The sequence below is a fragment of the Pungitius pungitius genome, chromosome 2, assembly GCF_949316345.1.
Source record: "Pungitius pungitius chromosome 2, fPunPun2.1, whole genome shotgun sequence".
NCBI lineage: Eukaryota > Metazoa > Chordata > Actinopteri > Perciformes > Gasterosteidae > Pungitius > Pungitius pungitius.
The window spans coordinates 29,452,435-29,473,067 of NC_084901.1; the positions used below are offsets into that span (position 1 = coordinate 29,452,435).

At 43.2% G+C, this 20,633-nt stretch overlaps 3 protein-coding genes across 4 annotated transcripts in view; 1 reads left to right on the forward strand and 2 right to left on the reverse strand.

Annotated features, from left to right (window-relative positions):
- gpc3 (glypican 3) overlaps window positions 1-1,469 on the reverse strand; it is an 83,665-nt gene extending 82,196 nt beyond the window's left edge. Inside the window, exon 1 of the mRNA XM_037461692.2 lies at window positions 947-1,469. Coding sequence (XP_037317589.2) covers window positions 947-1,103 — 157 coding nt within the window. The 5' untranslated portion in view covers window positions 1,104-1,469. The remainder of the gene's footprint in view (window positions 1-946) is intronic.
- A 4,357-nt stretch (window positions 1,470-5,826) lies between these two features.
- Window positions 5,827-12,205, reverse strand: cab39l1 (calcium binding protein 39, like 1). Its single transcript, XM_037461171.2, has 9 exons — window positions 11,815-12,205; window positions 11,105-11,252; window positions 10,857-11,021; window positions 10,552-10,670; window positions 9,697-9,865; window positions 9,551-9,610; window positions 9,404-9,469; window positions 9,174-9,317; window positions 5,827-8,970 (listed from the first exon to the last, which is right to left on the reverse strand). The coding sequence occupies exons 2-9, from the start codon at window positions 11,219-11,221 to the stop codon at window positions 8,779-8,781; spliced, it is 1,032 nt and encodes a 343-aa protein (XP_037317068.1). The 5' UTR covers window positions 11,222-11,252; window positions 11,815-12,205; the 3' UTR covers window positions 5,827-8,778.
- A 1,059-nt stretch (window positions 12,206-13,264) lies between these two features.
- phf6 (PHD finger protein 6) lies at window positions 13,265-20,207 on the forward strand. 2 transcript variants are annotated; one of them, XM_037462488.2, is made up of 11 exons: window positions 13,265-13,423; window positions 15,372-15,536; window positions 15,977-16,078; window positions 16,908-17,041; window positions 17,134-17,180; window positions 17,416-17,579; window positions 17,670-17,813; window positions 17,914-18,018; window positions 18,110-18,243; window positions 18,777-18,909; window positions 19,406-20,207. In XM_037462488.2, exons 2-10 carry the CDS (start codon window positions 15,405-15,407, stop codon window positions 18,907-18,909), a joined length of 1,095 nt encoding a protein of 364 aa, XP_037318385.2. In that variant the 5' UTR covers window positions 13,265-13,423; window positions 15,372-15,404; the 3' UTR covers window positions 19,406-20,207. The 2 variants fall into 2 exon arrangements, with proteins under 2 accessions (XP_037318385.2, XP_037318386.2); XM_037462489.2 differs by having other exon boundaries at window positions 16,011-16,078.
- The last annotated feature ends 426 nt before the right edge of the window (window positions 20,208-20,633 follow it).

A 20,633-nucleotide genomic window follows, 5' to 3' on the forward strand; every position in this document is an offset into this window, starting at 1 on the left:
AAGGGCGCCGCGGTTGGAGCCGCGTGCACCCGCCGATGGGAGATAAACACGGGACGGGTTGAGCGTGATCAAATGTGCGTGGCACGTCGTTCCTTGCGGTTTGATTTAAAACGTGCCTGCGATCCGTCGCCCTCGTCTGTGTTTACGGCGCACATGTGGAACTATTCGGCCAAATCCGGTGCGATGCGCGGGACGCGTGGAGAGAAAACGGCATTAACTATACAGCAACAACATGTTGAAGTTGGTTGTGGGATTTAGCGAGACGCAACAACAGATTCATTCCTCCTTTCAGCGCAGTGGGCTTTTTTTGTTCTTCTCACGTCTGAAAAGTGAAGACACATCCCTCCGGGGCAGATTCGCTGACATTTGAGCTCCAGGGAGCAGTAATTGCCGCTGGAGAACCGCTTCTGATGCTTGGAGAGTGGGGACATCGCACCACTGTGACGGTGTGGAATAAGGGGACGTTTGAACGGTGCCTGTGTATCAACCCGTTTAAAGGATGAGTGCTGTTATCTTGTGCAGGACATCATCACCATCATCATCCTCCTCCTCCTCGTCACTTAAAACCAGCTTGCAGAAGGTGAAATGCCCGGTAAAACAAACTGTTTCCAATGTTTAAAAGCAGCGACTAAATTAGTTTAGCTACGTTTGGTTCGATAGGGAAGCATGCCATTTGTCAGTTACTGCTGGCTTGTATAATTTAACCTGAATTTTTAACACAATTGGTAACTAGTCAATAGATTGTTTTTGTCGCGGCAGGTCGATGAATGTGTGAAAGTTAGAGCTCCGCTAAAGGGGCCCTCCTCCCAAACTGAACAGTAGATAGTGAAATTGCAGTCAAAACACATTTTTAACCTATGAGAGTCCCAGTAACCCGAGGATGCAGGAACCGCATATGCGCACACCGCGCCGCAACATGCACAAGCCTTGAGGGGAGGACAGTTACCTGAGACCGGGGTTTCGGGGACCCACTTGGAGCCCGGATGCAGGGACTGGAACACAGTGCGCACCTCCTGGCACGTCGGCACCTGTCCGCCGGGCATGGAGAAGAGCTGGAGGGATACGCACAGGAGGAGCGCACCGCGGACCGATGCACCGACCATCGTAAACGGAGAGCGGCTCGTTGCGGGGAACCGGGCGGGATGGAGCGACGAACGGCGGAGATCAAACTTCACAGGCGCTCCAAAGTTACCGCAGTATCTCTCGTTGGCTGGTGAGGCTGCTGCTTCCGGCTCAGCATCTTCGCGCTCTCGCTTTCCACCGCCTCCTCAAGCGGGTCCGTCCGCTCCACTCAGATGCTGATAACCTCTTCACTTACGGGTCTGACTCCCGGCTTGCTGCAGATACATGTGCTCGCTCTCCCAACCCTCCCTTCCTCCCCCTACAAAAGCGCGCGTCACAACGTGGACCTGCGTGTATTGAGTTTTGCCTCACGCGTAAGAGTGTAACGATGCGATCAGATACATTGGCTGCAGGTCTGAGAGAGGGGGCGAGGGGGGGGGCAGTTGTGTCTTGGATGCATATGCTCATTATAACGATAAAGATGACAACGCTTCGGAAATAAGCTGAAAAAGCTTTTATTCAACCACATAGAGAAAAAGTGTACAAATCTAGCGCAAGTGAAGATCATCATCCTCCTCTCCTTCTTCTTTTTCAACATAATACACGAATCAAGTTCAATCAAATCACGTAATGGTATTTCATTTTACATTACCTTCATAGTTCACTTCCACTCAGCTCCTGTAAGGGCCGATAAAGTTGAAATGCTGCCACCTAGTGTTCAGTCTGACCGGGAACCCAAAATGTAGAGCGTCTTCTCTGCAGTTCACACTGACCTCACTCACCTTCCATGCTCCATACACAAACTAACACACGAGTAGCTGTTCACAACATCCGGTGGCTTGCAGATGGATACTGGGCCATTTCTTTAGATTCTATCAAGAATTGAAATTGGGTAGACAACCCCCCCCCCCCCCCCCCCTGCCCCTCCACACACACACACACAACTTTAATGTTAAAGTGTCCTTGTATAGCCTAACATTATTGTAACAAGGAGGTAGAAGTTGCTCTTGTGCCTGCAGTGAATACAATGTTTAGTCTTTCAAGTGCTCACCAAAGCAGAAAACCTGCATCTCTTCTCTTGGCCGTGCGTCTGAGAAACAAAGAGCTTTGCATGGATTTGCACAGCAGAGACATGGCAGAAGCTGACAGCAAACCAACAAAACTCCCTGTAAACCCACACGAGTTCCACCTGCCAGCGCAAAATCGGGCGCTAAAGCCGGCTTGAGGGAAGGTGACCGGCAATACCCGAAGTGCACAAACTGCAGTAGATCCGTGTGCCCTACCTGCACTGTGAGCACTTTGGGACTGCAAAGTCTACGGCACGTCCAGGGATCGGAAGCAGAATGTGCTCTGTGCTTCTTCTGTCAGTCCGTGATCAGCGGAGGTTCCCGGCACTCGTCAGCTCTCAGATTTAAAACATGTTACACATAAAAGCGTTTCCACAGAGATACATTTTATTTCAGGGTGAATATAGTAGAGAATATTTGCAATCCAGAGACAGAACGAGCCCTCCAGCCAGAAGGAGCAACTAGGGCAGTAGATACTGAGCTACTTCACTGACTACACTAGATGCACCTTAGCTGGAAGACCATGAGTTTGGGGGGGATTGACATAGTGGATTACTGCAAACTCCTGCTGGCAAGACGCTTCCAGTCTCGGGCGAATCTGAAAGACAGAACCAAAAATCAATTGATATTGAATTAGAGAACTATTGAAACCAATCCGATAACTCAATGCAGGAGAATGAATATAAGCCGCGGCCATGTTAGCCAAATTAAAACACGACAAGTAGTGATGTTTTTTTCCCACGGATATTCACGCATTACAAACCTTTAAAAGTCCCTAATAAAATAAATTAAAAACCTTTAAAAAAGCAGAATCATTTTATAATAAAATACTGGTTGCTTAGCAATGATCAGACATGGACATTCCATTGCAATGAAAAGAGGACACCCATCATCAGGTAATCTACTTTTGATGCTTAACTAGTTTAATGGTCTGTAACTGTTACAAATAAACCAGACTGGAAATCATCAGGCTGGGTACAAGTACTTAAATGACAGAAATAACTTAAATGCTGGTGTAACTGTATCTAGTTCACCTTCTACCACTTTAATAGGAACTGGAAACAGTTTGAAGATGACACATTTGAAAGTCTTCAAATACATTCCCATTCTATTATGAGATAAATCACGGGCTACTCAAGCATAAGTCTCCATGCAAAAGCACACACGTGGAGGGGGGAGGGGTAGTTGCAAAAGCAGGAGCACAAAAAAAAAGTTACAATAGAGACCAAAATACTTCTTATATCGCAGACTACGGGCTGAAGAACTAGCCGGTTCCCACATGCGGCCCGAGCGCCTCCGCGTGCAGCTTCAATAAAGTGGCGCCAATTTGTAACGCGATGGCGAGCGCGTCGACTCAATTAAATAATGATCTCATATCGCATCCGCGTTTATTCAGTGACGTAACAACTACACACACACACACACACACCGGGATTGGATGGATGTAACACGGATTAATCAAATAGAACCTGGATGAGCCCAACGTGTCAGCGGCGACGCCATAACAAAAGACTGGAGCGGAATCCACTTTCAGTCAACTTTAACGAGTCTTTGGACTTCCGCCGAGCAAAAACACACGGATCATTTAAATATGCGTTATACACACAACATTACTGCAAAATATATGTTTCTTTAACGACTCGGCAGTTCAATGGGCAGAAATGGTTAGTTTTTTTTTTCTTCGAATAATTAAAATGATTTAAAACGAAATAATTGTTCAAATCCACGCGCGTCGATTCGTGCCGGAATAAAAGAGGAGAAAGATGCTGCAGAAGTCTCCCGACGTCCTGCCTGCACGTACCGTGTACCGCGCAGATGTTGCAGCCGTCTTTGCGCCAACAAAAACCAAGAACTATCATGCGTGAAATTGTGAGAGCATCTTTTCGCGTTGTTTTACCCTCTGTGGGGGTGGGGAGAACGCAGGCAAGGCTCACGACGCGGAGGTCTTCCTTCACAAAGCGAAAAATCCACTCACAAGCGGGTTTTTAGGTTATTTTTTTTTTTTCTCTCCTCTCGTGTCCATCGGGGGAAACTTCTCCCTGCAGATGTTCGCGGACTGCACCTCGGGAAGCTTTTCAGGAAACCCAGATCTCGCTCATCCATTCGGCGCTTCGCTGGTCCAAAAGGAACCCAGGAGGCTTGTGACCCCCTAACCCCTGTAAAAAAAAAACCCTGCCCCCGCCTCGTCTCCCGCTCCGTCTGCAGGCGCACGTCCCTCCACCACCCCCCCCTCCCCTCGTGTGCAGACAAATATCACTCACCATGTGCTTTCCAGTTGGGAAAAGTGTCGAGACGCAGCGGCTTTCCAAAGGCTCGGTGGCACTCCCTCCACTGTGGGAACGTGGAGCAGCTTCGCCTCGCCGGCCTTCTTCCCCGGGTTGAACTTTAACCCACTTTGCCATACTCGCGTTTACTCTCTCTGGGTCCATAAGCTGTTCGTAGTGGAGTTTAAAGGGAATCGTATATTATTCCTCCCCCCCACGTGCCTTTGATGCTCATGAAGGAGTGATGAGGGTTAGTCAGGGTTTGGGAGCTTTGATGTTATTTGCCGTAAATCAGGGTTAGTTGGTGGAAGGAAAGATTATTTTTAAATGTTACAATCTTTTAAAGTATTCTGGTAGAGGATTGATGCACGTTTTCTATGGGTTTGAGCCGGGGATTATCATTGACCTCCACACAGACAATAGGCTGGCAGCAGGCCTCATGTTGGAACCCTCATGGTAGGATGGAATGTGTCCCAGTGTTTTGAACTGGGCTTACAACGGGGTGCGGGGCTATTTTTTTTTTAAACAATATTCGTTTGCATCACTGGATGAATACGCTTAGAGTAAGTGGCCGACTTAGTCCAGTAGGATATTTCCAACTTGGTTAGAACATTTTCGAACAGGCAGAAAGATACTTGACCATGTGGACTGAGCGCTGCAGAGAATCTTCAGGCAACAGGTCCAAACATTATTTCCATCAGCATTTCTTTGGACCAGTAGGTAATTATTCAAGTCTATGAAATGTCAGAAAAATTGCAAAAGTATGGCCCACAATTTCCTACAGCCCAAACTGGTTTGTTCCGAACTAAGCCAAACATTCTCATTGAGGGAAGCTAAAGCTTCGACTGTTATCGACGGGTTCCCAAAGTTAAAGAACGACCTTTCCCGACAATATTCACAATTTAATTCAATATAAACCAAATGATTTTTTCAATACATTGTGAAAAAAAACAAACGAAGCCATTGATATTTACTGAAGGGGTTTGGATTGCTTTCGCAGTACACTAACCATGGAGAAAAGACTTGCTGTCAGTATATACAGCGGTAGCTGTCATTACATCTAGAGTAAAACTGCAGAGATCCTACCTCACTTCCCAAGCCTGAGGAACCTGCTGCAAATACAGCAGCTCTGTCTCTCAACAAATGAGCGAGGGGGGGGGGGGGGGGGGGGGGGCATTGGTTTCCCAGTAACCCAAGTTCTATTACCAGAGCACGATCCCTCATCCATTCCTCAAAGGGCTGGTACACCAACACAGGTGTGTTCACATGGCTGATAAGACCTGGCTTGGGAAGAGTTCCCCAGACTTCAAGCACCAATTAGAATGTGCCGGCCAAACAGACTGAACACTGGACAGTAAGAAGAAGAAGAAGAAGCCTAATCAAGTACATTAGCTGAAAACACCTGTGTCAACTAGATTGTCGACACACAAAAATAAATTTGCCATAAAGTTTTTTATTTTCATGAATGCTTTCACACTTGTATCCTTTATAAAGTTATGTACACATGATTCGCTCCCATGGTAAATAAAGAGAATATCCAGAACGTCGAGAAGGGTAGGAAAAAAAAAAGAAAAAGGAAGGCAGAGTAAAAAAGTAAAGCAAAACACATTTAAACAGACAACTCTAAATCATGAAATATATAGTACTAATCTTAAGGAATTTGTATTGACGTCTACATAATATCGCCAGTGACTTATAAACTTATAATTAGAGGAAGGGTTATAGAAAGAAAAATGTTTTGTTGGTACAACTTTTACAATTGGACCCATTGATGCCACTAGCTCCCCCTGATGGGACGACTGGGCAGCCCATCATGACTGGGCTCAATTTAAATCATACTATGAAGGATTTGTATTTTTAAGTAAATGTTATTTTCTTTTACACAACAGTCAGAAATCTTGAATACTATTGGAGCCTATTATTCAAGTTGGTTAGCAAGCTGTACGTTTCCTTGTGCTCATGTATATAGAAATATATATTAAATTACTCTTTTGTAAATGGGGTGAGTGTGATGCATTGACATCGTTTTCACATTAAATAATCAAAAAGGAGTTGATCACGGACAGGATGTTAAAGAAACTCAAACACACTTTCAGACCAATTTTCTCTCATTAACTGGTGACATGATGGTGCACTGTGTGCAGGACTTAAGTCTTTTTGTGCATAATGTACCACATTCACAGCAGTCCCCAAATGATTTTTTTTTGATCTGTCAAGGCCTGATGATAACCTTGTCACTACCTGGTGCAGTGTGCAAAATAAGGATTTAAAATAAAAAAACAGAAGCCGTTACCTTCCGAGTAGTCTTTTAAAATATATAATTCCACTCACAGGATCACCTCAGAGCATAATGCATAGAGCTACACTACACTCGATGTGGATCTGAGAAATTAACTTGAATTCCATTTGGGACTTTAAAAGTGCATCTTCACCTGTTTTGACTTTGGTTTAAAAAAAAAAAAAAAAAAAGGTGTGGAATTTCACTTAATCATTATGATCCGTTAAAGGTCTTTAAATAAGGCAACGTTCACTACAAGGTAGCACACTGCAATTCATTATGAATTAACGTTTGTGTGGCACCACCCAATGAAATATTTCAGTTCAAAAATCTAGTTTTCCATTGTGGAAACCAGGTCCCAGTCCCAAGTTTGAACATACACTTTTGTCAAATTCCGGCATGCATTCAAACATCTGCTGTGTGTTTTAAACAGTCAAATAAAACTGATCTTGTCCAAGAAAAAAAAAACGAGCAAGAGAACACAGCATTTGCAAACTCAAATTCCATGAGGTATACACCAGAAGACTGTGCGCTCAGAAAACATATTTTGGAATCCCTAAGCTGTCCTTTGAGTGACAATGGCTGAAGTAAGGCAATTATTTATTTTTTAGAAATGTAACTAAACGGTGACGCACGCAAGGAACTCCGTGCTCTGCAGCAAAAACAAACTCTTGTTTCACAAACATGCGCGTGGTTACATGTTGACATCGGATAGGCTGTGCTTGCTGATGCATCAAAACGCCTGTTAGTTAATTTCATCAAAATGAGTCATTATAAAATCAGACCAAAATACTTGGAATTCAACAACTGCATGGATGAGTGTTATTCTTGACATGACGTCAAGGTGATCTAGTTCGTCATATCAAATGTCCATTACCTACTGAATACCCAACTGATTGAGACGTGGAATAAAAACCAAATGAGGGAACTTATTCAGTAAAAAAAAAAACGAAGTTTTTTACGAAGTCTCTTTAGGTATTTGTGCTGATCTTAAATGCTCTAATGATAGATGTACAGTGCCACATTCATGATGATGCATCCACATGGGCGACACCTCTGTGTAAACTGCCTTCCTAGCGTTATGCAGTGCTTATGTTGTAAAGCTGAAATGCCAAAAACGGCGTGTATCAGGTTGTTTAAATCTCCATGACTGAATTGTTGACTAAATCAGTGTTTCAAATGAATGATTTCCATCCGTGCTTTGTGTGTGAGGACAAGATCAATTGCGGTGAGCGGATGGCTGGTACCCTGCAGCGTTATCGGATGCCTTGCTTCTATTTCAGTCATGTAAGCCTTACTGAGCGCGGCCTAAAAAAAAAAAAATAACAGCGCGAATAATTGATTATTTCATGGTTTTGATTTCCCCTTCCTGTGTCAGCTAATGTATCCGTGAGTACAGCACTGCAGGGTCATTTGTGGCCTCTGAAACATCACACAATGCAACCAAAAGGCCTACTGCCTACACATTAATGACCAAAAATGATTATGTACCGACCGGGCCAACATGAGCCACATGTCTCGCATGCTAAAGCCGTAATTCCGAAGATCATTCAAGTCCCTGTGCAAAACTATAGCTTTAGAATAAGGCAATAAATCAAACCTATGCTAGTAGTTTGACTAATCATTGTTCGGAGAGAAGGAGTTACTGTCTTAATAGGTTTACCATGAAGATACAATCTCTAAAATTAAATATAGACATGTCAGAGAAAGCCTTCCAAGAACACACATTGGCTGTGAAAGGGTTGGTGGGGGAGGAGGGGGCGGTTTTTGTCATTCTACGGTCTCTTGTCAGCGACAATGTAGGTGAAAAGGGAACAGTTTAAGGTTCAATAATACAAGAATGGACTAAAATGCATTTCATTATCACCAAAAAAGAAGCACTATGGTTTAAATAACAGTTCTTGGCCCACACCCAAGTTGCTGGATGGAAATCACCTCACAAACAAAAAAAAAAACCCAGAAAAAGAAGGAAGTAATCTTTGCTTTATCTCCCCTATATTTTGTAGTTAATTACATTTTAATGAAGCATGTCTTTTAGACTCTCTTAGCCCTGTGCAGCCACCACCTGTACATCTACCACCTGACGGGAGCGGTCCTCCATGCCGCCTCAAGCTTCCTCCGTTGCTACGGGCCTCTTCAGATCCCGGATCTGCTTAATCAGATAGTTCTTCTCGTCGCAGAACTGCTCATCCTCCGATCGGTCGGTCTGGAAGTGACCCAGGAACTCCACGAGTTTGGTCTGGTTCTTCAGCAGGATGTCGAGCACGGGCTGAGTCTTGTTTGGGTTTGCAACAAATACCTTTTAGAAAAAGGGGAGAGCGTTGATTGGCAATTCGCAAGGTTTTATCTGAAAAATTACCTTTAGACTTCTGTTGAACTCCAGACCAGCTTTAAATATTTTATAAGCAAATGTCAGCATGCTATTTTATGAAACCTTTCAAAGAACAACCGGATTGTTAAACATGAAACTCTTGCACTCTTACACGGGTTTTATTAGCCCACCTTGAACACATGGAATGCTTCAAACTGGATGTTTCGACTGTTGTCTCTTAGCAGGTTCATCATCAGCTTCAAGTTCTCAGCACGACTGATGTATTTAGTCATGACCGTGAAGTTGTGTCGATCCAGCAGAAGTTCCCCAAGGAGCTGAAAAACAGTATGTTATTACAACAATGTCGTTTTTGTAATACTGTGGGTAACCATGTTATAAAGTGACCCCGATGAACTTCTACCTTCAAAGACTGTCGCTTGGTGACGTAGTTCTCAGAATGCAGGAGCTTCTCGTATTCTGTAAACACCTAAAAAGACATTTCACAAGTATATTAATACGCACAAATGAACTGCTCTGTTGATTAAAGACAACCACTCACGAGGCTCACCCTGTCATAATTGTTCTCCAGGAAATCTGCACACATAATCTTGTGTCTTGTGAGGAGGTCCTGAGAGGAAATAGAAGAAATATTAGAGACAAACTGTGAAAATAAAAAAAGGTGTTGGTAACCAGAAAGAAAGTCTGCCACTGAACCTTGAATGAGGCGAAAGCGTCTGAGGCGATGTCAAAGGTTGAGAGCTCCACATAACCGAAGAAGCAGTAGAAGTCTTCAGAGAAGAGCACCGTCCTCGCCAAAGGCTCGTGACGCAGGCACTCTCTCAGCATCATCCCACAGTTCAGAGCCACTTCTGCGCTCTCATATCTGCAGAGGTGAGGACATCGCAGTCCCATGTCAAATCACTTGCCCCGTAGGTAAATATGAGGCAAGAAGTAAATATAGGCCAGCTATAAAACAAGCCCTTTTTCAGGAATTCCATTTTGATTTGTACTGATAAGCAGTACACTTCTAGGTCTTATTTTTCGTGTGAAACAACCAAATGTGGACAATTAACCATGGAGCCAAAAAAGGGAACCTATTAACAGTCTACTTTAGAAATGTGTCATTTTAAATCAAAAGCTAAAAAAACAAAACGAGTGACAAAGGTGGCACTTCTTCCACAGAAAGCAGCTTTAACCGACCACAATGCAGTTGTGAGACATGTTGCTTCCCAAGTAGGCAGGGTGACTCTGTTTTTCAGAGCTGTAAAACCAGCACCGCTATCACTCTAGTCATCAACATGCGTAACCCACAGGTAAATGCAACAAGTTCTCGCTCGTTCCTCTGGGAGTTGTTGAAACACATGAGTAATGACGAAAATGATATGCCATGTTGATGTAGTGACTTCTACCTTAAAAACAAATAAAAAATGCTTTGAAAAGAGCCTTAAACAAAACTTCTTAAGTATCTAAGGTGGAAATTGCCTTTATGACATGTAATGTACATCTAAAGCGCTTACATTCAACATGTATTAAACGCCGAGTTCCTGTAGCCTGAAAAGATTAACTTACCCCTTCAGCAACATGAAGAGGATCTTTTGCTGGGTGGAGATGTATTCTACCGTGGGTGTTCGGCTGCCAATCTGACGTCTCACAATATTACTAAACAGATGAACCACATCCTTTTTCCCCTGTGAAAAAAAAACACAGAGCGGTGAATGGCAGCACAGTTGCAAATGTCATACAAATATTTTTTTGCTTTTGACCTTGATGTTCAAATCACGCATGTAGTGGGAGCGACCCTGATCATTTGAGGGATCAATACAGTATTCACAAATGACGTCGGTGCAGAAAGTAGGTGCCTTTTCCCCCCCCACCTCAAAATCAATCCTCTGCAGGTTTGCAATGAGAGCAACAAGGAGGTTGGTGTTGTACAGCTCTTGTGCCAGCTGAGCCACAGCTTCGGTTTGAGGCTCCTTGTCACCTGTTCCACTAAGTACCTCCTTCAGTGACGCCAGGTTTTTGGACACCTCCTCTGAGACCTTAATTGTGGAAAAGAGTTATTAACTGTAACTATCTGTTGGAGATGAGAATAAGAGACTGTACGAGACAGTTCAGAGCTGACCTTTTCACATTTTTTGCTGTCCCCAGCATCCATCTTTTCCATGTAGGCCACATTCTCCTTCAAACTCCGCACTATTTCACCTGGGCTCTTCTGAGACTTCCCAAAAGGAAAAGGCATGACTGGAGGCTGGTAATCCAAGCTGAAATCTCTGAAGAAACAAAAAACGGGTTCCATAAACTATTAAGCTTCCTGTAACGTCTTTGCATCAGGAAATGGCTGAAAAGCTTTCACCTGACGGAAGCCACAGCACAGCTAAGTTGGCTATGTCGCCAGACCGAGAATCGACAGTTAAAAGTTTAACTGTTGAGTTTACAGTGCTGAAGACTGACAGCACACGCAGCTAATTAGCTAACCATGCTAACCTTACGTTAGTTTTCAAAGATAATACGGGGGTACATTAGCGCCTGAGTAAGACTTTCACGGTAGGGTTCCACCTCAGTCATGAGTTCTGCTAAGTTAGCATTAGCCCAAGCAAATAAAACGCCAACTTTCTGAACGAACCAAGGTTCTAACGGAGAAAATGACGGTTACAACGTCAACGTTACAGCATTGTTCAGCAGCAAAGTTGAGCTAGCTTGTGACCTAATTAGCAGTAGCAAGAAACACGAAAACTAGCTAGAGTCCGTCCGCGGGCAGACAGCGAGTAAAGTGACCGTGGAAAACACACGTACACACTTCTGACATATTCAGTTAGGGCTGTCAAGACTCACCGAGTGAAGTTTGGAAGAGGAAGGAGGCTCGGCGGGTAAAGCTTAGCTAGCGCGCTAGCAAGTTGTCCCCACTTTCTTTTCCACCGTAGCGCTATTACTTTGAAATATCCGTAACGTTATCTGAGATCTTGTGGCTGGAGGTATCTAGCGTATTTCGATCGAAGCTAAAAGTTGCTCAGATGGACGACCTTCATAGCTGTGATGTTTCATATGAATCTCTCTACTCGTGACCGTCTGTCCCCTAACTTGCTAGCTGCCTAGTTGGGAAGAGAGAGTTGCTGGGCTGGCCGGCCTGACAACTTCATTTCCCTGTTCTCTTCTGTTGAAACTCTAGTACTCCCTTCATCCCGGGGACACTGGGCGGGTATGTTTTGCTTTGCAAAAATACTGACACTACAGTTGTCCAATCGCTTTAACCAAATCGAAGTGGTGAAAACGCCCTCTGCGCTCTAGGTACGCATGCTTCAGTAACTACAGATATTTGGTGGGCGGACATATTTAAGAATGCACGGGAAGGCCCTTCAGTCGGACTGCGCTGTGACAGTAACCAAGTGCTCCTAAGTACTCTTCAAAGGAGAAGGCCTAAAAATGTTTTTAGAAGTTTTGAGAAAGACCTTTCATGATATGTGTGCAGGGACGTCTGTACTTTGTTATGTAATTTATACCAATTGGCATAAGGATAATTAGTATACATTTCCCTTTGAGTTCCTCGCACCAATCATCAATACAAATTCCTCTATGTCTAACATATGTGGCAATAAATGGCTTCTGTTTCTGATTGGTGCGATTCTTGAGAATAGCAATGCTTTTCACTTTGAGCTTTTGATTTAGACCTGGCCATGTAGTGCAATGTCAAGTACAATCGAGCTGCAATTTCTGTTCAACTGCCCAAGGCTTTTGATACTATTCATCACAACCCTGTGAAATAAGCTGCTTTGGAAATGGCTTAAGGATGTCTCCCAAGAATCCACAAATGTCCTCTGATGATTATTTTATATAATAACTTGCTTTAAAAAATATTCATCAATCATTTTAGTAGTGCAATGTCTAATTTTGGCTATCATCTGTTAAATCTATGGCCAGATTTAACCTTTCATGGGCCACAACTAATGCCCTCACACATTCAAGTACAGATAACCTAAAATGACGAAATATACAGACATTTTAAATGAATATACTATAAATTAACACATTAATTAGGGGTTTAACATTAGGCATTACATGGCAAGAACTTAAAAAATTACAGCTCGTCTGATAGGTAGCCCTGAAACCATCTGTTTTTATCCTATTACATCTGCACAAAACATGGCCTGGTTGGATAGTGATCCATCAATAATAAAGCTATTTTGATAAGATATTTCCGTAAAGCACTTTAGTCTCCTTCACACTATAACCTCCTTGGAACACTGCAACGTACGATCGCCAACCAGACCTTTATTTTGAAACCCCCCTCCCGGAAGTACCCCTGCCAGCGGCACTGTAGCTAGCTTGATGCTAGCGCGAAAAGCTCACGATTACTTCTGAAGGACGGAAAGAATCCCAGCCGCTGCTCACAACACTTTTTTTTCACCTTCCCCACCGCCTCAGCGCTTTACATTTGTATCAGCAGGTAAGATGTGAGCTGTGAATTAACGGCTGGACGGCGGCCGCTGAGCAGTCCGGCCTCTTACCGTCCAGGCCGTATTGCTGGCGTACGAGCCGAGCCGCGCTCTGTTCACGGGGAACATCACGTATGGCGCTCTTTGCTTCCAAACGGTTCGACCCCCGCCTGTCATCACAATTTACCAAATTTAAAGGGCAATATTCGCTGTTTTCCAGCAGGAAAATAATGTAGACACAGGAACATGTTTTCCAACCAGCGACATTTGTTTCTCCACATGAAGAGGCCTTGGGGGAGATTCCGGGGCGTTGAGATGTTTGAAATTAAGTTTTCAGTTTCTGCCGAGTTAGTTTCTTAGAGAAAGAGACACACACACACCCCCTTCGATTCAAAACTTTGCAAGGGGGGATTTTATGTCACTTTCCCCCCTCCGTGCTCGTCTTGTTCTTCTCGCACATCGACCTCGACGCCGCCGTGGGACACAGGGTTGTGTTACGGGAGGGTTTCTGCGAAGACCCGAGGTGTAAAAACGCGCTATTTGCAGGTGATTTTACCCGCACGGGGTTGTGTGTCTGCACGCGGGCTCCACTGATGTAGCCGCCGCAGTGAAATCCCGGCCTTGCTATCGAGGCTGTGATGGCTCTATCGAGGCGTCGCAGCACAATGCTGCTGTGATATGAAACCGAGATAGTCCATAAACGAATATGCTATTGGGGTTTAAATACACGATTGTATTGTTTTTATTTAATACATCCGTTGCGCGTGAAGCGCCTTGTGGACACCAGCACAACATCTCTGCAAATGAGATTTGATCTCATGTTTCTCGTTCTGCGTTGAACAATACAATTCTTGAATAACAATCAATCTCGCATCATGTATGATAAAATGTTGTTTAGAATACAATACACAGGTTTAATAGAAACGCAGCTCAAATGATGCACTGTTAATATTGAAATAATCCCAGCTCATGGTAATGTGCGTGTGTGCATGTGTCTGTCTGTCATCTCTGCTGATCAGTCATTAGAGACAAATATTGCATATTTCCACGGATTAATAATTATAATAGGATGGTTTCAGGTTGGGCAGACAGGACGTGCTAGCATATTGAAGCAGACTGCAAAAATATAAAACATGTTGCATAATTTGCAGAAAAACTACTAAATGGGAAGGTGGGTGTTTGGATGTAATTAGAAAAGCCCCCTTTGAGGGAGGTAAACTTAATTTTCTCTGATTTCCATAATTCTATATCCTGTTTGGTCTGATTTATTCCCTGAAGGACTATTGGTAAATACACAGGACCTCACAAAATTCTGAGATTGGTCAGAAGTTTTACCAGACAGACTTTGGATTTTGGTAGTCGCACTTCAAACCAGCAGAAACTCTTCATAGACCAGTGGACCAAAATCAACTGGGACCAGAAGTTGACTAAGCATCAAGCTGTGGTTAGGAGTGCTAACTCCGAGTAGGAGTTTAGTACTTATAATGGCTTCTTTAGGGTTTAATTATTTGACCATACACAAATTTAGCCTCGACAAACCCGGATTTTCTCAAAAACAGGTTACTAATCTACGAGGTATGTTTTGGTAACGTTAATCCCTGGTTATAAACACATAATAATTGAACAAACCACTCAGAACTCTTATCTTGTTACTTCATTCACTCTCATCCCCATTGCAAAGGACCCTGGGCATCACCAATATATTCTATTCATTTCAAAGTTTCATGGCATCCAGTTTGAATCAGGTGTGAGCTCTGATTATTACGAGTGCATTCAGGTACATGAAAGCTGTTATACTGAATCTTAAAGGACACAAGCAGGCAGTGTTACTGTATGACTGAGCGCGTTTAACAATTGCTTCAACTACTTTTGATAATAACCACAAAAGGATCTACCAGTCTGTGTAATATGGAGTTATGTTGTTGTTCACACTGTCATATCTTTTTTTTTTTTCATCAGAGACTTTGCCCACCAGAAAAAAGGCCTTTTGTCATGTCGGGACAGAAGAGAGGAGCTGCAGCGCGGCTCCTTAAATGTTCCTTCTGCAGAACCAACCGGGACAAGGAGTGTGGGCAGCTGCTGCTGTCGGACAGCCAGAAGGTGGCAGCCCACCACAAGTGCATGGTGAGGAGAGCACTCTGCTCTCAACGCGTGTAGCCTGTGATCCTTCTAGTCTACACCAAGGCATGCCTACATTGTAAACTTTGGATTGTGTGTTTTTTTTTGTGGCTGTTGTGTCACTTTTGTTAAGCCTACAAAAGGTCGGCATTTCATGAAGAAGTTATTTATTTCCTCCAAATGTCTGTCTTTGGTCCCACGGGTGATCCTGACTTCCATGTTGAGAAAACACTAATTTACTGTTTACATTTGGCGAGGATTACATTGTAATTACACTGTGAGATCAGTTAGGATGCTGCTTAAACCCACTTGACATCGGTGGGGAAATTGGAGCATCAGCAGTGGTCATAGGCAAAATTAAATTGCAGATATTGCACTTCTCATCCTCATAATAAAAGACTGCACAAACCAATTGACATTTTTCTGTTAATAAATGTCCCATGCAGCTTTTCTCCTCTGCCCTGGTCACATCTCACTCAGACAGCGAAAACATCGGGGGATTTTGCATTGAGGATGTGAAAAAAGAGATCAAGAGGGGAAATAAATTGGTAAGTGGCCCTCTCCATTAGAATGCATCATGTGGAAATCATAAATCTATTCAAATTGATATGACTCGTCAATGTTATAGCTTGACTTGTCCCTGTGAACATATGAGCATGTGCAGCAGGTTTTTTATTGAGCTAATGAGGATGCTGGCTTCGTAGATGAGTGGATGGACACACAACACATGTGTGCATTTACAGACAAGGTGTTGTTGCTAGCTAGTAGCATTACAGCAGACCCCTCATGAATTATCTCATTTAGGGATATATTTGGGGAACATTCTAGGGAAGCTTCTTCCCTCTGATGCGGTCTAGAACAATACTGTTCTTAAGCATGTTTTGCAGGAACAAGTTGAGGCTCATTCCTCAATCGGAAGAACTATCAGACTCTTAATAGTTTCTCTAATATTTAGAGGAGGACAAGCTGCACTTTTAATTTTTCTAGCTGAAATACAATTTAATCTAATTGGCAGCATGTCTAATTTGATATGAATGAATATCACTGTCACACTTTATACTTGAGCTACATTATCGCAGTCGTTCTGGTTCACACCCTATTATATGAACACAATTGTGTACCAGAATACCCCCATATTTACAGGTGCAGTGTTTTATATATACACATATCTCAAAGCGTTATGTGGACTATGTATTTATTTTTATGGACATGTAGTTTTTAAATCTTAAAGTTTACTTTGAAGATTTACATTATTCTTTGACAAAGCACATTACTGGTTTCCCTGCTATTTACAATGAGCATTTAAAGATTGTGGAAGTGTGTGCACATGGCTTTTTCTTTTTTTATTCTTTCTTTTTCTGTTTCCTTCCCCCTCAGATGTGTTCCTCGTGCCACCGGCCAGGCGCCACCATCGGCTGTGATGTGAAGACGTGCCGGAGGACGTATCACTATTACTGCGCTTTGAAGGACAAAGCTCAGGTCAAAGAGAATCCCTCACAGGGGATTTACCTGTAAGTCACTTTGCCGTTGCTGCCGCACAGAGCGTTGTTCTTTGTTCCAGTTCCATGGGATTGAAATACTTTTCTTCTGCCCCCAAACATAGTGTTTACTGTCGCAAACACCGGGATGCCTCTCAGGATGGCATTCAAGGTAAAGTATGGGCATCTGTTACATTATTAGGCTGCATGGGGGACTGGATTCATCCGTCATTGGATATCAGATTCTCACGCAGCAATCAACAGTCAGTTTTGTGCTTTGTCGCGTAGTCCGACGAAGGTCTTGATGCGTCATTCATCGCTAAACTCTCATTTGGAACAATACTCGCTGGTTCCTTTCTCGGCCCTTTTGTGAACAGAAACGTTTTTTTTCCCTTTTTTGTCGTTAGATGAAGAGGGAGTCGTGGCCAGTGAGTCCGAGTCGTCGTCGCCCCCACAAAGCCGGGGAAGAGGGAGGTTTGAGAAGGGCCGAGCCAAAGTTGGATCTCGTGGCCAATCGGAGGACACCCGCTCCACTTCCTCGCAGGCCGCGGACGAGGAGAGCTCCTCCCACGTAAGGCGGCGGAGTCTGATTGAGTGAAATATTCTGTCGGGCCGCGCGCGGCACCCGGTCTTTGTGAGTGTCGTTGTCCGTGTGTTCCAGCGGGACCGCTCCCCTCTGAGGGCCAACGTGGGAGACGGCGGCCAGCGTTGTGGCTTCTGTCACGCTGGCGAGGAGGAGAACGAGACGAGGGGCATGCTGCACACAGACAACTCCAAAAAAGTGGCTGCGCACTACAGGTGCATGGTAAGCATGTTGCGCACGCGTGGGGGGGGGGCATTAAATACGACGTATGTACATCAATAGTGTTGCCACTTTAACTCTCTCAAATGTGATCCCTTCCCAGCTTTTTTCCTCGGGGACAGTTCAGCTGACCACGACGTCACGCGCTGAATTTGGAAACTTTGACGTGAAAACGGTCATCCAGGAAATCAAAAGGGGAAAAAGAATGGTGGGATGATATCATTTTTCTGCGATACTCTCTGACAAAAAAAAATGGACTTGCTTAACGTTTTTGACAAATAAAATTGTTGTTTTTCCAGAAATGCACACTGTGCACTCAGTTGGGTGCTACCATCGGGTGTGAAATCAAGGCGTGCGTGAAGACCTACCACTACCACTGTGGCCTGCAGGACAAAGCCAAGTACATTGAAAACATGGCGCGTGGCATCTACAAGTGAGCACAACTACTTCATAGGGAGATTTTCTCACTATACGTTTGTCAGGCTTAAGTTAGTCCTTGTAGGCTCTTGATGTAAAGGATGTTCATCAAATTGTTTTGTTCCTACACATCTGAAAACGATAATAATAAAATGTAACTTTAACCTGAAGACTACTTTAGTCATGGTCCCCCCCCCCTGATTAATGACATTTAGAGACTACTTTTGTCAATGGAATTGTCCTTTTTAGTCGAGCATTGAGGTCTGATAAACATGTTGGATGCATTCTCTTCCTCATTAAACATTTTCAAAGACATATTTTTTTTTTTTAATTTTGCAAATTGTTCATGGTTTCCCTTTACATTCACTAACTTCCGGCTTGAATAGACCAACGTTTGTCGTGTCCGTTTGTCCATCAGGGGAATATTGTGAAACTAGAAGTAGAAATGTGTATCACCTTTTAACTCTTAATTTAACCCACATCAGATCACATTTTGCATTGAACTAATAATGGCTATAGTAAGATTATACTTCTGTTTTTTTTTTTAAGACTATACTGCAAGAACCACAGTGGCAACGAGGAGAGGGATGAAGAAGACGAGGAGCGGGAGAATCGCAGCAGACAGAGAGCGGCAAACAACAACAGCGGAGACACACCTGCAACGCAAGTCAACGGCAACTAGGTGGGTCGGTCGCTGCCGCACGCACAAAAGGGTTGAGAAAAAAACCCTCAAAATTGTCCACTATTTATGTCAAACAGGAACACTGTGGTCAGTGTTTTCCCACAGAAGCAATATCAACCGCAATATAGTTTTACTTTCTAATAGGCACTAGTGTCAGTATTATTGTTAATATGCTTAATATTTATGAACCTTTTTATTATTTTATTCACATTATCTTGTTTTAATTAATAATGTTGGAATTTACTTTCTCTATTGTTGTTGAATTTGAGTTTTGATTATATATATCTTACACTTGCACTGCTATTCTATTTTGCATTAGTAACAGTATTACTTATTTTAACTTGATTCTTCATTGATGCTCATATTTTAGATCCATTGTTTTTACTTTATTCTTCTCTTGCAATCTTTGGTCAATGATTTTTTGGGGGGGATTATTTAAGTTCTATGTCATTACTTGTTACTAAGCAGCGTTTTAACATTGATGCCGCTCTTACAGGTACTCTGGTGGACGTGGGGAGAAACCAGAAGCAACTCCAAGACAAGGGACAGATACTTCTTTTTATACCAAATCCTAACCCGCCCCCATAAGTCCTTTTTCTACGCGTTTTCTCCTCAGTAAAGGAACACAATGTCCCGTGTCAACCAGATGTCGTGTACGTGTGTAAAACCCTGATTTGGCTCAACCGTGTGGGCCGCTTACAAGCCGGCGGTGCTTCCAGAGCACCGACTGCTGCAGGATCACCCAGAGCCACGCTGCTCTTTCCCAGGAGTCAGCGACCAGCTCAATTTCAAATACATGTACTGTTTCCGCGAATAAAAGCTGATGGGACTGATCTTTTGATTGTCAATCACTGCCTGCGCCCCCCCCCCTCTTGCAGATTACATGACACACACTTGCTGAAACAGATGCATTCTGGATCTTCTTTTGCTTCTCAAAGACTCCATTTTAAGCGGGGTCGGTTTACTAGTCTCTCTATCAAGTGGTGCAGTTTGCATACCTGTTTCTGTAATCACGTCTTATGAATACTCATGTTAGCCTTTCTTTCTTGATATGTCATATTTTGCTACGGTATTATCATGAGTCATTTTTGGAAATATCTGGATTTCGGTCACCGTTACAAGTTTCGCCGGCATGCACTTGAATTATCCTTCACTGTTCAAGGTGGCATTTTTAAATTTAGCGACAAAAGTAGAATTCTTTAGAAGAGATGGCCTGACTTTGTTTGATGTACTGTTACCTGTATCGCTACAAATGTACCCATGAATGATTGGAAATAGAAAAATATTTTTATTTTACACATTTACTGAGTGATTCTTTTTTTCTGAAAGTATGTCCGCGGGCTCTGGAAACACAGCGGGACCCATGATGATGTGAACTGCTTTGCACTGAGGGAAATGATCAGGAATGTGTCAAATTCATCAGTTAAATAGCAAGTTCATTTATAGTTGACAAATATGGATTCAATTCAAAGTTTCCATTTCTCCATCTACAATGATAATGGAAATGAAACTCAACCTCCCAGTCTTCAGAGCAGATGTTTTGACCTATTCTGCACATTTTAGAATGCTCTCTGTCAAGATTGTTTAATGCCGTCTTTGAGTTAATGTATTCTCATTCCTCTGATCTGAACATTTAGATCCATTTCCAAGCTCCAACTTACACTCAAGCCTTCTTGACTTAGTTCTTGCTGTCAGCTGATGGTGACTCTGATTCCATTTGTGTT